This window comes from Poecilia mexicana, unplaced genomic scaffold (genome assembly GCF_051168715.1).
Source record: "Poecilia mexicana isolate PSO_F unplaced genomic scaffold, ASM5116871v1 scaffold_1, whole genome shotgun sequence".
In the NCBI taxonomy this organism is placed as follows: domain Eukaryota; kingdom Metazoa; phylum Chordata; class Actinopteri; order Cyprinodontiformes; family Poeciliidae; genus Poecilia; species Poecilia mexicana.
The window spans coordinates 13,598,677-13,615,418 of NW_028263370.1; the positions used below are offsets into that span (position 1 = coordinate 13,598,677).

Consider the following 16,742-nt stretch of genomic DNA (forward strand, 5'->3'; position numbering starts at 1 on the left):
TTATTCTATATACAAATTCATTTTTCAGGTAATAGAGTTTGATGACGGGTCCGGTTCGGTCCTGAGGATCCAGCCGCTGAGGACCCCCAGAGACGAGGCGATATATGAATGTCACGCCTCCAACACAGCAGGAGAACTGACCGCTACCACTCGACTCAGCGTCTTACGAGGTCAGTGGACGCACATGCACTGCTTCACATCTGGGTTACCCGTATGGTACTCAGAGAACCTCCCCTTCCAAAACATAACTGGTCCTCATCGATCCTCTTCTTTGCCTACCCTGACGCGTTAGGGTCTGTTAAACATCTCCTTCCTCTTTTTTTTAATTGCGATGAGAGCAGATCTTCATTGGCTTCAAACATAAGCAGTGCATAACTAATCTTCATTGTCATAGAGGGATATTCAGTGAAAAAAAAAAAAATCAGTCCTTGTTATACATAGGACTAAGAAAAACTGCCATTCGATTCAGTTTTACAATATATCGCTTATCATAGCGGTTCAAATCATTTGGTAGCTGTCATAGAACGCTGCGGCTACATTTATGTCATTAGCTAATTACTCAGTGGTCTTAACAGGACCTGCTAATGACTTCCATTCACTTTTTCTCCACATTTTCTCCTGCTTTAACAATAGATTTTAAGGCTTTTTATTGAAGTGCTATGTGAAGCAAAGTGGAAGGAAAATTGTGTTTTTTACTAATAAAGCTCGACACAGTTGAATAAGTTCTTTTGTAGAGCCACTTTTCCCTGCAAATACAGCCGCCGGCCTTTTGCAATTTGTGTTTGCCAGCTTTGCGCAGAAAAAGAGCTGGGTTCTCACTTTAATCAAACTCCAGTTTTTTTTGCCTAAAAAGTCCGGTTCATTTGGGGAAGTTGGAATCCACGTTCAGACTCTAATGTGGACCAAAAAAAGGCATGTCTTGGCTCAGTTGATGTGAACTCTGGTGTAGTTTGAACACAAATGTGAATGCCAAGTGGACTGGAGACTGATTCAAAAGCAGGAAATAAACTATAGTGCAGGGTATTGTGGGTAAATGTAAGTAAAAGAAACATGAAAAATAAGCGCTAGTGAGAGAAATTGCTTGTGCTGTTTTACAAAGACAAAAGAAAAATCCTACAAACACTAAAATATGGAGAAAACCCCAGATATATCAGACATATATATATATATATAAAATACATACATAGCTACACTTGTGTGCAGCTGTGATCCTTGAATTATTGCGGTCGATGATTTATGTTCGTGTGAGTTCATTAGTGCAGCTAGTGATGTTTGAGTTTGAGTTTCTGGAGTCCATTAGGAGAACATTATGCACCAGTAGTTCAAAGCTCAGGAGTGTCTTAGTGAGCGAAGTTCCTCAAGTGTGGATAATCACATCACCTGCCTCTCCAGGAGTGATGCTCATGGGGAAAAGGACATGGAGCCTGTTGTTCTTCCATCTCCTCACTCTCTGTACCTCCCTCTTCCTCTCTGAGTGGTATATCTCCTCTTATCTTACCATCTTTTTTCTCACAAGTTCATTTCTTTCTTACTCTTCCCTTCTCTTTTAGGTGCATTCATTCTTCACTCGTTCCCCCTCTCTCTCTCTCTCTCTCGCTCTGTGTCTCTCATGCTCTTAGGTCCGCTGCACAGCAGCCTCTAAATTATTCACATCAGAACACTTTGCATCTTCTGTGCTGTTCCGCTCCATCCGTCCAGAATTTTTCCTGTCTCACATGGTTGTCTGTCTACGTGTGACAATGCGCATGTGTTAGTGCATCTATTTAAAACTGGATTGCAAGAGCGCACGCTTGGCTTCCGTGTTTACATCTGTGTGCGCTTTTCTTTCCCCCATCTCTCTTGCTTTAAACTGCAGCTCACTCATCATCTGTCTCTTTCTTTATCAAGAACCTAACCACTCAAGCACACACACACACACATACACAAACGTGTCCTCAATCTCAGACAGTCCGTCTTTATGTAGTGATTAGCCTCTTTCTGTTCCTCTGAGGAGTCATTGTGTTGTGGATGAATAAGAGGACACCTGGGAGCTGCTAATAGTCCCTGATAGACCGTCAGTCGAAATGTCAGTTGCAAAGCACACACACACACGTGTGCACGCATGCAGATTCGCACAGGATGCTCACTAAAACACGCACTCCACTTGTGTCAGTCATGTGTCCTGAGGTCCCCCTGGCTCTTTAAAGACACAGCTCCAGTGACTGAGTGGCTGACGGGAGGGATCCAGTGTAAAGGTCAGCTGGCTTAATTACTGATGATTACAACCAGACTAATTGAAATCCTGGCTCTCAGTAAATGGCTCTGATTGGCAACGGCTGAAATAATAATGAAGCTTGGAGCAATTTTTCGCTCAAATATCCCACTGCTCTGTAAGTCACCAATCAAATTCAAGAGTTGTCTGTTTGTCCGTGTGGATGTTTGATGACCTAATAAGACCCCAACTTTTTCAGGCACAACATCATCTGCTAGAACGAACGTTCACCTATGTGAAAAGCAACGTCCGTGTTGGGATGTTGGCTGTGTTTACTCGCATGATGGTCACTCAGAGAGAAAATTAGAAGAGGCACAACGCCTCAAACATTTTCTCAAAGTGGAAGCCTGATGCTCCACTGGCTTGCCTCCGTTCTGCCGACGGCGTTGCAGCTGCGAGGGTGAGCTCGACTGCTGCTTGTTCCTCGCAGGGCGCACGTGGAGTAGGCAGCTAGATCCTGCCCTCAAAACGCAAAATATTAGTAAAAACAGTTTTCTTGAAGCATGCAAAGGTTTGTCCTGAAACTCAGCATAGATGTTGTTTGTCACATTTTTTTTTTTAATTGATGGGAGGAAAAAACTGAGAAATCCACTGAGGTAACAACACTGGTTACCTCGACAGCTTGTTTGCCTTGAGGCCTCTCAGATTGTTGTTGTCATGTTTCATTTCAAACAAAAGGAAAGAAAAGAAGACGAGATGACATTGACACACACACACGCAAGAATACTGAAGCAGCTACACAAACTCAACAAAAGCAGATGCCATTTTCAGAGTAAAAGCCAAAATAAAAATAAAAATAGCTTATTGTTTAACACTAATGCCTAATTTCAGCCTCCTTAAGCAACATTGAGCTCTGTGGAGTTTTAGATTTGAAATAATCGCCCAGGTTATTTCATTTTAAGCAAAAAGTGCCAGTGAAATCTTTTACTATTTTGCATGAATCCCATGGAATAGGTAATATTGTATTGGTTTGTCTGAGAAAAGGTTTGCTCGTTCTTGAAAGACCAGAGTTTCAATGCAGTCCTCCAGGCAGATGATACCAACATGTGTAAGATTTTAGTCTTGCATGATGAATAGTGTTCACACATCATTTCTCACGATTGTGGGACATGATGTCCCTCAAATTAGATTAGAAACTGGAAACTGTGGAAGAGGTAGCTTTATCCAAATAAAACATTGTCGTGTGGAAGTTTGTAGAATGTATAAATTTCACCCAGATGTCAAATGTACACTGTTTTTCTCATTTTGTTCAGGCCACCATGACTTTTTATGCAGCCCTCTAGAGTCTAGAGTGCCATGAAAATAATACTTTCAAGATAACAGTTGTGTGCTTAAATATTTTACGTCAATAAAGACGTTCAATACTATGTCATTTCAAGAAGTGCTTACAGAATGCAGCTAATTATAAATATAAACAGTTTATTAATGGGTAGTTTTGTCAATACTTTCAGCCGTATCTTCCCTTCGAGGTCATCCATGACCTTTATTTGGCCCAAAATGAAAATGAGTTTGACGCCATTGTTTTAAGTCAATATTCCTTATTAGGAATTTATGTCTCCAGTATCTTACAGCTGTGAACTGGATAGAAAAATGTTTCTCAGTGCAATTCATTGCCTTCACTTAATTAGTAAATGGTGTCCAGCTGAGTGTAAATTAATCTCCAGCTGTTCGGTGAGGATTGTAGAGGTTTGTTAGAGAATGTTATTACATCATAAAGACCAAGAAACAAAACAGACAAGCCAGAGAGAAATTTGTGGAGATGTTAGGTTTTGAATATCTCTTTGCGCTCTGTTCAATCCTTTATCTATAAATGAAAAAGTGTAGCAGGGGCACAAAGCATTCAAGCCATCTGCCTAAATTGGCAGCATGGGCAACGAGAGCATTAATCGAAGAAACGGGAAGAAAGCCCATAATAACGGTGGAGCGGCTGCAAAGACCCGACGTTCATATGGTGCTTATTCACAACAGGGATAAGACGTTCCTGTCAGATTGCACCAAAATATAAGTTTTTGCCCTACATGCAGAAAGGTAATGTGGTGGTGGCAGGAGTATGATGTGGGGAGGTGTTTCTTTCAGCATTCACAGTAGACAGGCAACTCTTCTACACAGCACAGCACATGTCATTACTGGAAGAGAAAATGTGAGTTTATCAGATGCCTCCCAGTTGATGTGATTGAACTTGTGCTGTTTTGCTAAGAAGATTGGGTCAAAATTTTGATTTACCCTTTTCCTTCACATGCACTTGCTCTATTGCATCAAAAAATATTAAATATATTGTATGACAAAAGTTTAAACTGAACAGTGTAAGGGGTGTAAATACTTTAACAAGGCACAGTATGTTTGGTGCTGTTGCGGCTCTGATGAAAGAGGCAGTTCATACTTTAGACCCTGTGACTGAAACACTAGAGTTTTACATGCAGTCCTCCGGGCAGATGATGACACTAAGCCAGAGCTGTTTGTGTGTATGTGTGTGGAATACATTTTTAGTCTTGCATAACATAACTGTGACACTATTCTCTCACCATAAATGAAACACAAGCAGGTTCCCATAAATTTCCTTTTAATGACTCCTTACCCCGTTTTAGCTGAGAGTCTCTTCCCCTCAATAGCGACTTCCCTCGCTGAATAAGAGGAGGTCAAATAAATTACAATACCCAGCCAATTCTCTGAGCAGCTGTGTTTTACATGTGATAATGTTGGGTGCATTGTTGAACCTTGAACACTTTTAGATTTGTCAGCTCACATCAGGTCAACTTTAGCACAAGAGAACCAAAGAGAACCCCATTCTGCTGCATCTGGGGATAAAAACGTGCTGCTGCTGCTGCTGCTGGAGGAACTTTGCTGTCTGTGTCAAAATAAAGTCGTAATCAGCTGCGCCTGTACTCCTCAAATCAGAGCACTGCGATTGTGTTCTGAAATTTTTAATCCCAAAAACGTGAAGGTGAGCTCCTGACACTAAACCAGGAATTTCATAAGTGAGCATATAGATGCCGTAATTAGCTGTGAATAATTCTGCGAAAGGTGTACGTCAGGACACATCTTCGTTGGCAGGCCTTCACGCCTCTCTGCAGGCAGATCCATACTGGCAGCTCCGTTAGCGCAAAGGTACAAGTGGCAGAGGGAGTAGCATTCCGACTATTCGCACCCTCATTGTTCAGTTCAGTGTCCCACCCCAGGTAGATGAAATAGAATGCATTATTCCTGCCTACAAGGGGCCTTGCTTTGAAGTAAGCATTTGCATAATGAAAGTAGAAAGAATCAGGATTGTTATGCTGTTTAAATCCCTCGTGCTCTCTCTCCCTCTTTCTATTTCATTCGTGTTCCCTCCTGTTTTCCTTTCTGCCACTCTTTCATTGTCCCAGTCTATTCTCATCTTCGTCCATTTTTTTTAATATTCTTTTGCCACCCCTACACGGCCTCCCCTCGTTCACCTTCTCTCCCTCAGACAAACTCGCTCACACAAACACCTTCTCGTCTTGTTCTTTTAGTTTATCATATCCATGTTTCCATTTGTCAGCCTGTTGTGATTGATTGAAACCGGAGCTGTTAAAAGGCCACACACCCGCCCGTCGATGCCGGCGTCTCGCGAGCCATCGGCCATGGTTCGATGAGCCACTGCCAGAATTAGCATCTCCTTGGTGAGATTCAGCGCTAGGATTTCCCGTTAATGAGCTTGTGTGTGGTGGAGAGGGGTAGAGTCACCAGGGATTCTGGAGAAAATGGGGGGGAAGGGTAAACTGCTCCTTTAGATCAAATACAGCTTCAACACTCATTCTTTGCTCATTTTACTGTGTCAGTCAATATGTGTGACTCAAGAAGCTGATTTTTTTTTTTCAAAAGTTATGATTGTGTTTGCGCTGTATTCATTTCATTCCAAATTGTGATACATCTTTTCTTTCCTACTAACTTCCCTCATCTTTGATCCTCAATACTCCTTAGACTCCACAGTTACCTATCCCCACTTAAACCTCCCTCTGCAGGTGAGTAAAGTTGGCCCGCCACCTTTGATTTTCTGTATCGACGTGCAGTGGCTCTGCAGATTTAATTGCCACCGATACCTATGAATTCACATTTGATTCACGCTCCCTAAAGGAATTGCGAGTCTCCGCGGGCACGTCTTTATTGGACGTGCCTGTTTGATTTTTTTTTTTTTTTTTTTTTTGTGAGGTGAACTTCGAGAGATTCGACAGAGCTTCTAAAAAGAGCAGCTCATTTGTTGCTGATTCCCAGCAGAATGGAGAATTGATTTTCACTTGATTTTTATTCGCGCAGCAGTAGCCTAAAGCTTTAGTGAGTTTTGTCAGGTAGAGTAAAATGTTACCCATTCCGTTGGACCGTGCAGTCTTGCTTCTTGTCTCCAGCCTGATGCAACATATATTCAGGCATCAGTGGAATGTAAAACCAACTCTTGCATTTTTTTTTTTCTTCTTCCTGGTACGTGGTGGGGTGTCAATTTGTTGCTTTTGCTGAGTCTCCCGAAACTTCAAGTATCATATTGTCATTCATAGATTTTCATATCGCTTTCACAACAGCCGACTTAATCTGAGATAAAGCCTCTTTTTGAAACTGTGATAATGTGCATTAGCAGGCCTCATTTATCAACGTCTTTTATAGATTTGGGCATATTATGATCGTATGATTATGTGTGTGTACTGACTAATCCCAGCATTTGAACTGTCAGGTGATACAGCCAAAGTGTAAAGTGATTATAATTTACAAACCAAAGCTTTACTTATTTATAGTATTAGAGGCCTCAGCTACAGAATTAGAGACGCAGATGAACGGAAGATTTTAAAGTTACAGCATTACAACAGATTATTGACAAAGTAAAAGAAAAATGTTTTTTATGCTCAAAACAATTATTTATCAGCCTATGAATAAAAGTTCTACAAGATATTTTGTTTGACAGCCCCCAGAACCATATGAATCCATCAAGCATCACGTTAAGCTGTTTTTTAGTGATTTATTGTGTTGCACTGCACAGCCCAAAGTTGTACTAAGCACACTATTTCAGGCATACACAGCATCTAAATCCAAGCCGGGCCCATCCTGTCTTCAAGTCGCCAGGTGGAAGCGCTTCACAGAGGAGCAGAACCTGAACAGTTACGACTTTGGAGTACCAAAGGCTTATTTCCTTTAAGCGCAGTTCTAAATGTAGGCATAACTCCTTTTGAAAAGTCTTGGAAGAGGAAATGGATCTAAAAGCCTCTGATCGCTCTGCATAACAAAATCTATTCAGTCTAGGCAACTGCTCATGAAAGAGCCACATCCTGACAGATGCTTTAAATTTCTTTGCGAGCTCGTCATGCTGTGGATCTTGTGTTATTTGTTTTGCATAAACGGTGAGCATATATCTACACACGCATTTGATATTCATATGGTTTTATATATATATATATATATTATTTTTTTAAGTTGAACAGCTGTCTTTCTGAGAAACTCTGAGCTCAGTAACATCTGGTTAAAAATATTTGCTTCTCCAGAAGATGTAGTGTTTTTCACCTCCTGAAATGAACATGGCACTGACTGTACATGTGTTTGATAAACAGGGGCATCGAGTGCTAATGGGTTTCATTTTATTTAGTTATTTATTAGATATTATTAAGTTTTCTCTGTTGTGTGCGCACCATATGCTCCATTGACTCAGTGACCTTTCAATCTACAGCCTGTGCTTTGCAGGGCAGATGAGAATGGGTCACTGCACTCATCTGTAAGTAGTTCTTCCTAATCCTCATAGATCAGGATGTTCTGCTGGCTTGTAAAAAAAAAAAAAAAAAAAAAAAAAAGTGGCACACTAGATGTGCTTATTTGTGAGTAAACATGGTCCAGTTTGAGACTCTCACGCTACAACAATCTTGAGCAAAAGCGACAGTTTCTTGGCGTCACTGTATTTACAAAAAAGAAGAAAATAATCTACCAAATGTTTGAATTCTTTTTTATTTTGCAGCATAAAGGCAACAATTCTTACTTTGGCTGCCAAAATTATATATTATTAAATATGTTATATAAAATACTACGGTACTTATTGTTGTTGTTGACATATGAACATAAACAAACCTACAAGCGCCTCTTCATTTAAAACCCTCCATGTGATTTAATGTGCAGAATTTTATACATTTTATCATTGGGCCTTTGAGTTTAGTTTTTAATCTGAGTCCATAGTTGTATATGTGGTTTGTTTTTGATATTTGGCTCTTTGCTTTTGTTTTGCTTTTGCTAAACCCAGTTTTTATGGGTTTAGCTGTGTTTGGTTTTGAGATAGTTTCCTTTATTTTATTGCCATATCAGTACTCACCCATCCCTAAAAGGTGTCCATCACCACAATAGACACTTATTTGTTATTCTGCTTTTTGTGTAGCAGCACAAGTGCATCAGACTCATATTAGCTGAGAATTAGTCAGGATATCTGCTACTGTAGCCAGACTGTTGTCATTGTCTCGCAGCTTGCTAGGTTAAGTTTTAAAACAGTGTCAAAATACTTAATAAGAGTGATGCAAGGTTCTCTGCTGGTCATGGAATAACAGCATATGAGTTTTTCACAAATGGAAATATTTTCAAACAAGTGAAAAAAAAGCTGATTTTTTTTTTTTTACAGTTTTGAAGCTACACTGTTAAACCTTTAAACGTTTACCTATTCAATGCAGGAGAAATCTAGTACCCCTGACTACTGACCAGACTTTATTGATTGATATGTGGCTACTGCATAGTCATTTCAGTAAAGTAAGCCCATTCTTGCCTTCATGACATCAGTCTTATATGATTTAAGCTTTGTGCTGAAGGCACCTTTCTTTAAAGACAGTATAATGAGGTCATGAATTGATAGACATGGTCAGCAATATTTGTTAGGAAGGCTTTGGAGGTTTTAAATAATGCTCAGTTTGTACTAAGGGAAATGCCCCATGAATATATATGTGAAACATTATTTCACATTCCTGCCAATGTTGATTGTTAAATGGTACACAGTGGGATTAATATGAGTTTAAATTCTAACCCTTTTCATTAAATGCAACAGCTAAAGGCATGGCTCATTAGATCAGGCCACATTTATTCAGTCATCTGATGAATGAACCTCTGTCCTCTGCTGCCTCTGCTTTTTGTTTTAAAGCTACCAGGATCTATCTACAGTAGAATTTGTTGCCTGTTTTATCCATCCTGAGATGATCTTTTACAGATGTGATAATCTGCAGTTTGCCTGTTCAATCAGTACATAAGTTCTCTTATGATTATATAATATTTATTCAAAGAGAACCAAAACTTAAGTCCAGTTTTATTTATTTATTTTTTCTTTGACTTACTCATTAAACTTTGAAAATTAAAAATTACTTCGCAATGTTCTGAACTTGCCAGACACTTCCCCCAAACTTACATTGCATGAACTTATGTGGCCTGTAACGTGTACCCACTCATGTGAAATGGTTTGAATTTTACTGATGTGTTCTACCAGGTTCTATGTATGACTTGTGTTGTTAATCTTTTGCAGAGGATCAACTGCCCCCAGGGTTTCCCACCATTGATATGGGTCCACAGCTAAAAGTGGTGGAACGCTCACGGACCGCCACTATGCTCTGTGCTGCGAGCGGCAATCCTGACCCAGATATTACCTGGTTCAAGGATTTCCTACCAGTCAACACAACCGATAATCACGGTCGAATCAAGCAGCTCCGCTCAGGTAACCACCAATTTTTACCCGTCCTTTGAATCCCTGCTTTCATTTCTACCTGTAGGTTTGTCTCTCCCAAAGTTCTTTTATCTCCCCTCCTATCCCTAATCTATTTTATCCTCAGAACCCTTTTTTTTTATTTCCAGCTCCAACAGACTTCCTTTATGTTCTGACTCACATTTAACCAATTTCTTACAACGCTTCCACCCTCCTCCTGCTGCAGTCTCTGGCTGTGTTTTTCAGCTGCCTTTCTCTGCCGCTGGCGTATTCTGAGCTTGCTGTGTATGGTCACCAACCCCTTAAAACTGTTCAAACCCTTTTTAAAGTAAACTCCAGACTTTTCTCCAAACTGTCTGAGGACTTCCTGTACAAATCCCCATCACAAAAAACAAAATCAAACTCCTGAAATGTCCCCGAGAAGTAGCAGCAGGCTACTGATCTCTAATCAAAGTTGAACAAATGTTCCTGCTGTCAACATTCGCAGCACAACCAAGTGATGGTGGCATGTACATAAAGGAATATCCTCTCTTGATAAAGCCCACTGCTGTGACTAAAGACTCAAGTTTATTTTTTTTTCTTCATGTCTTGCTAAGTATGCCTGTTGTCGAAGTGAAATTGACTTCCTGAAACTGTACTCATGTAATTTACGGAAATATGTACCAAATTCAACCAATTTTATTATGGATAATAACTGCAGTCAGGCAGGCTAAACCTTTTCCATGTGTTGTGTTTGATAGCCACAGTAGTGTGTAAAATCCCAAATCCTGTTCCTCCTCAGTTCTCCCTCTTGCCTTCAGGGGCCAACTCTTTACCCAAAACCCATTATCTTGTAAACGGAGGGCCAAATTTCTGGCGTCATTATGGAAACCAACCTCTTTTGCTTTTCTCCCTGTTTAATATAATCATCATTGTTAATCATTTAGCTTTTTATAGAGCCTTGCAAATGTATTCATACCCCTTGATGTTTATCTCATTTTGTCATGTTTCAATCAGAAACTGCAACATGTTTTACCGAGATTTTATGTGACAGAGACCAGCAAAGTCACGTACTTTGTTCACGTGAGAGGAAAAGGACAAATGGTTATCATTTATTTAGAGCAAGAAACTCTGAAAAGAGCACTGTACGTACTGCGCTCCGAGGCTTTGACTCTACAGGCACTTTAGCAAAAACTCCAGGGTCATGTCAAGGAGTTCCACTTGATTTTATTCAACAAAATTTAAGTTGATGACAACATGGCGCTTTGGGGGCGTTTTTCTTTGGCCAAAACAGAGAACTGGTCAGAGCGGAGGTGGACATCCCAGCAGGATGAAACAAACATGCAACCAGAGCTACAATGGAATGCTTTAGAGGTTAGCTTGAGTCCAGTCAAAGTCTAGACCAAGATCTGAGCTTGAGTTAATTTCCAAAGAGGTCAACAAAATTTGGCTTCTGTGGTTTAAAGTTAGCAGAGGCGTACCAGAATAAAACTGTAACTGCATTGTAAGGTGGTTTATTCACATAATGACTGAAGGGAGCGGAATTTAAATACATTTCATGAGCTTTTATTTATTTTACACATTAAATGTAATTCAATACGTTGTTTTAGAATGACAAAATGTAAAAAAAAAAGAAAAAGAAAAAAGTCCAAGGGGTATGAATGATTTTTTTTTTTTTTTTTTTTTTGCGAGACACAGTATTGTTAACAATGTTAAATGTAAAATCATTAATATGTTAGATTAATTTCTTGCATGTTCTAATTTGTGAAAAGCTAAAAAAAAAAAAAAAAGACTTTTAATATTTCCTTCACTATAAAGTTGTATGTAGTGACGTTCTGTGGAGCTCCAATAAGGTGTTTCATCTAAGTCAAGACGTCTTTGTAACCAGTGGTCCGATTATAATGCCCTTTCTATGCTGTTCTTTTCTCTTTGTATCTTTTTAACTACAGAGTCCTTTGGTAAGTGCTTCTGTTCCGAGGCCCACACCCTCACTGTCCACTTTTCTATTTACTGCTCACTAATGTTGCTACTGTCGCTGCTGCTGCTCACCTTTTATTACACTTACTGCACTGTTATTAAAATGCATGGCATGCATTTTACTAACGATCACACACTATAAAAACAGAAAGCGCAGAAGTGCATACACACACACTTACAGTAGTTCTACCCTTTTCTAAAGTTTGAATGGTATGAACATAAATAAATATAGGAGCTCTTGTGCATACACACACACACACACACAGATATTTGTCTCTGTCAACTTAGATATAGCTGAGTCCCCACCCTCCACCTTGCACCTACAGCTTTTCCACACCCAAAGAACTTCAGCTTTCTCCTCACACTCACCTATTTACTTTTCCAGCTGTTCACTAATTCAATGATTCTTTCTCTCACTCAGTCACTCACTCTTTCATCCACTCACCCACTTAATCTTTCCGCTCTGTTGTATAGGGTTACCAGTCAATAAGCCAGACAGAAGATAGGTATGCCAGTGGTGGAGCCAGAAAAAAAAACAAAAAATCAATCCGTGTTGGCCAGGTTTTCAGACTGCCAGACATTTACTGCTCAGTGCGGGATGCACATAAAATAAGCTTGTTCAGATTTGAGTTTAGAGAAGTTAGTTTGGGTCGGGGCAAATATAGGCTTACTTGTTTATCACAGATTAAAAACATCACAATGTTTTACTGAGAGAAAATCCACCTTTCAATATTTTTTTAATGCATTTTTATTAAATTTTGTATTCAGCATTTAGTTTTAGTCTTTTTAGACAATACATTGCCAAAAGGTCTACAGGCAGGCATTGAAAATTATCTATCTGTTCTAAAATAGGGATGGCCTTAATTATCATATTACTGACTCTTGCAGCAAATGACTTTTGAATTGAAAATGAACATTATGCTTAATTTTATAGGCTCCCAGGTTAGTAGTTGTACTAACAAAATAGCCTAGTGTTACAGACTATAAAATAGAAAAGCAAAAAGGTTAATAGATCAACATAGGCCAATCTAAGATTAGTGTTTCTTGATAAACCTGAGCAAAAAGACCATATTATTATATGGTGTTTTTGTATGATGAACCTCAAATGTAGAACAAATTATGACTGAGGTACAACTTAAAACTTTTAAAACTTCTAAAATAACGTTACTATTACATTGCTTTATACAACAAGACAAAACTTTGCCTTTGGCAATCAGAGTTTAAAATCGCAGAAACTTTATGGCAGAATTTATTTGTGGTTTTAAAATGTCGTCTTTTTGCCATGTGGCTCTTCACTTGCTTTAGCTAAAGTGAAGACCATTCGTCAGAAACAAAATGTCATCCAGCCCTGCCTTGGATCTGCTTCAGCTGAAGTTTCTGTTGTAAAAAAGTTTGCATGTCTCGGTTATAGTAATAAAACTAGATTACAATACAAATCTCCTCTGTCTTCATTCAGGCACGGAGGTAAGGCTGGTAAAACAATCCAGTAAATAAAAAAAAAGTTAAAGCTTCCTACTCAACCTTTTTCCATTTAATGACTTTTATGGAAAAATCTAGGAAGCAAATATGGAGTCCATAATATATTTCTATACTCTAATTTGCGATAGACTGAGAAGTAAATCATGAAAAATAATTTAGCTTTGACTGTGAATGAATTAAAATTAAAATCAGTTTAATGATCGATTGGAGCATAAAAAATAAGAAACAAAAAATCTTGAGATACTATTCAACTATTGGAGAGTGGGGTTTTTTTCTTGTGTTTCTGTTAAATTCATACAGATATTTACATATTGTTTGGCTTTCAGGTTTAAATCTTACTTTGATAACCTTTTTTTTTTTTTTTTACAAGAGCAGTGTTAACCTCAGGGCCAGAAAGTACTTCCTACTCCTAGAGCCACATGTGCCCTGCTGCAAATCAATGAAGCCAATCAATAACCAATCCCCTTGTAGCTCTGTCACTGTCTCTCACTCTATCTAAAACCTGCTTTTCTCTTCTCAGGCTTATTCTGTCTTTACTTATTCTGTCTTTTTCCTTTATGCCTCCACTTTCTCTTACTGTCTAAGGATCAGTATTTTAAGTCTTCCTCTCTAATTTGATTTTTCTCCTTTAACAAGTTACCCCCCATACTCCCAAAGTCCCCTCCTCCCCTGTCCCCGTCTCCCTTTTTGTGGTACTAACATTTTCTTCTTCTTCTCCTTCTCTAATCTCGTGCATTCATTGCCCACTCAGGTGGCACGCCCATACGAGGTAAGACTGCTGCGTGGACCAACATGACAGAGTGGCCTAATTCCTTTGCAACCCCTGCTTCCAACTTGTCTTGCAGATCTGAATAGCAGCCCTTGGTGGGTTCATGAATGTGGGGGGTTATATACTCTGCTCTATTGACAAAACTTGCCAAACTGCTTCAGATCTGCAGGAGGTACAAGAGGAGTAATTGGAGTTGAGCAATAAATAACATCATTAATGCTGTAACTGTCACCGACTCTCTTCTCATCTGCCATCCTCGTCTCATATTTTCCCACCTCACCCTCGGTGTTCACTCTTTAACAGAGACATTCATCACTTCCATCATGTTTCCTCTTTGTATCCATCAGTTTAAAACCCCTTACCATTCCGACTGTCACCCGCACACCATTTTCTGAGCAACTTGCTGTGTATGAGTACGGTTGGCGAGTTTGGGTATGCCTTCACTGTATGGACAAAACAGGATACAACTAAAAGTAGCGACAAACAAAACGGCTTTAAGCATTTAGTGATATGTTGCATTCAAAACATGCAGGTTTTGTAATGCCTTTACGTCAACAAAACAGTTGTGTTTGGTATTTTGCTTGTAGTCGTTTTAGTTCTTAGTAGCATTAGGGCACGGTGTGTTTTCTCATTAATAAGGCCTTCACTTCCTCGACGCAGTGATCTGGGGTTCAGCTCCAAACCTCAGGATCATGCATTGCCATGTTTTTCTTTCTCTGGCCCCTTAGCTGTGAACTGATGTCACAGATAGTAAAGGCAAGCATGTCTGGAGGTCTGCTAAGGTTGTTTTGGTATTATTGTCATTGTATAGAGACTTCTACATTAGTCAAAAGAACGAAAAAAAAACAGGGTAAATTTAAAGCAGCTCTCAGTCCATTTTTAGTACACAGAGTCCAAATATTTTAGCCATGAATCTGGATTTTCATTCTCCGGAATGGGAAGGGGTTAACTTCATGAAATCTTCAGCATGTTAAATGTTTTCGATAGAGCATGGAGTGTTTACAAGCTTGATTTATTTCTGCATTGCATAGTTTGAGGTGACAAAGAAAAGGATTGTTTCATCTTTTTAAGTTTGTTTCCTCTTTTTTATGACTCGATTATTTTCTCAGTTTTGTTTTTTTTTTAACAAGAGTCTTGACCCAATCTTGAACCGGTGTGTCCTTCTACCTTGTCTATATTTGCCCAATCAAACGTCTCCGTTTTGTTTTCCGTCCCAGCTGTTATTCACTCTGCCTGAAGAGTCCAGATGGCAAAGACTCAGACACACATTAGTGTATTCACACATCAGCTCGCACACACGCGCGCGCACACACACATACACACACACACACACACACACACACACACACACACACACACACACACACACACACATCTTCATGGCTTTTTACCATCACCTCCTTTCTTCTCCTCCATTATGAAAATAAAAAGCCCCAAACGACCACTTTTTTGATAAAGTTTTTTCTGGGCGCTTTTTTTTGCCTTTCCACACCATCTTTAAAAGAACCTCTGGTTGACTTTTTTTGACGGTTTTTCTATTTTCAGGGAGCGAGAAAGCATCGGTCCCTTCCCAAGGCTTTGCGTATGTCGTTTTTTTTAATCTGTTGGCCTTGATGGAGCTCGATTAATGTCTTTACCTCCTTACTAACTGGGTGTGTTTTTAAACTGACATCAATCACACTCCTGATCCCTCTGGTGGATCCGTTTTGGGATATCTGATTGCTACTGCAATACCTTTGCAGATGTTATCCTTGTAAACTGATTTGCTCCACAATATAACTTAATCTCAGTTTTCAGAAGATTTTTTATTTTTTTTTTGGAAAATACTTTATTGGTGACGATTTTTGGACATATTTTGACAACATTGTTTATGTGTTTCTGTCTTGCATGGAGACAACAATCTCTGTTTTTTTATAGGGTTTGTGTCCCCTTATTTTGGCTTTTTGTTCTCATTTCTACATCAGCAAGGTGATGCTTATTTTGGGGCAGATTCTTGCTGAAAATGATAAAAACGTGTGAATGACAGTTGTGGCTCCCTTTGTAGCCCTTGAAAAAAGTTCAGCTCATTTTGTGGAAACTGCCTCCAGTGTCATTTTTTTATTTATTTGAAAACCTAAACGCCATTTTAATGTTTAGTTTTCTTAGACACCTACATGTCTTCCTGCTGTGTAATTGCTATTTTTATCTTCTCTGTGTTCTGCCCTCTCTCTCTCTCTCTGGTGCTCCATCCATCCAGGTGCCCTACAGATAGAGATGAGTGAGGAATTGGACCAAGGGAAGTATGAGTGTGTTGCCACCAACAGCTTTGGGACACGCTACTCCACTCCAGCAAACCTGTATGTCAGAGGTAAGTCGAAGCCGTCTCCAACATCTGTTCACCACCAAATATATAAAAAAAAAAAAATCATATTTTTAGAAAGAAGGTTGACATGTTTGAGGAACATTGGTATTGTGCTTGTAACAATGCATAATACTGTGCACAATAATGTGCTGTGACTCGTCAGACTGGTCACAGAGAAAGTTGTGGAGAGGTTTAAATCAGGATGAGGCTCTAAAACAGGGGTCCCCAAACTACGGCCCGCCTCCTCATTTGGTCCGGCCCCCTGAACAATACCAGAGAGCATTCAGTG

General features: G+C 39.4%; 1 protein-coding gene across 1 annotated transcript in view; it reads left to right on the plus strand.

Annotated features, from left to right (window-relative positions):
• ptprdb (protein tyrosine phosphatase receptor type Db) overlaps positions 1 to 16,742 on the plus strand; it is a 227,288-nt gene that overhangs the window by 163,234 nt on the left and 47,312 nt on the right. Inside the window, exons 9-11 of the mRNA XM_088004866.1 lie at positions 29 to 170; positions 9,732 to 9,920; positions 16,349 to 16,459. Coding sequence (XP_087860992.1) covers positions 29 to 170; positions 9,732 to 9,920; positions 16,349 to 16,459 — 442 coding nt within the window. The remainder of the gene's footprint in view (positions 1 to 28; positions 171 to 9,731; positions 9,921 to 16,348; positions 16,460 to 16,742) is intronic.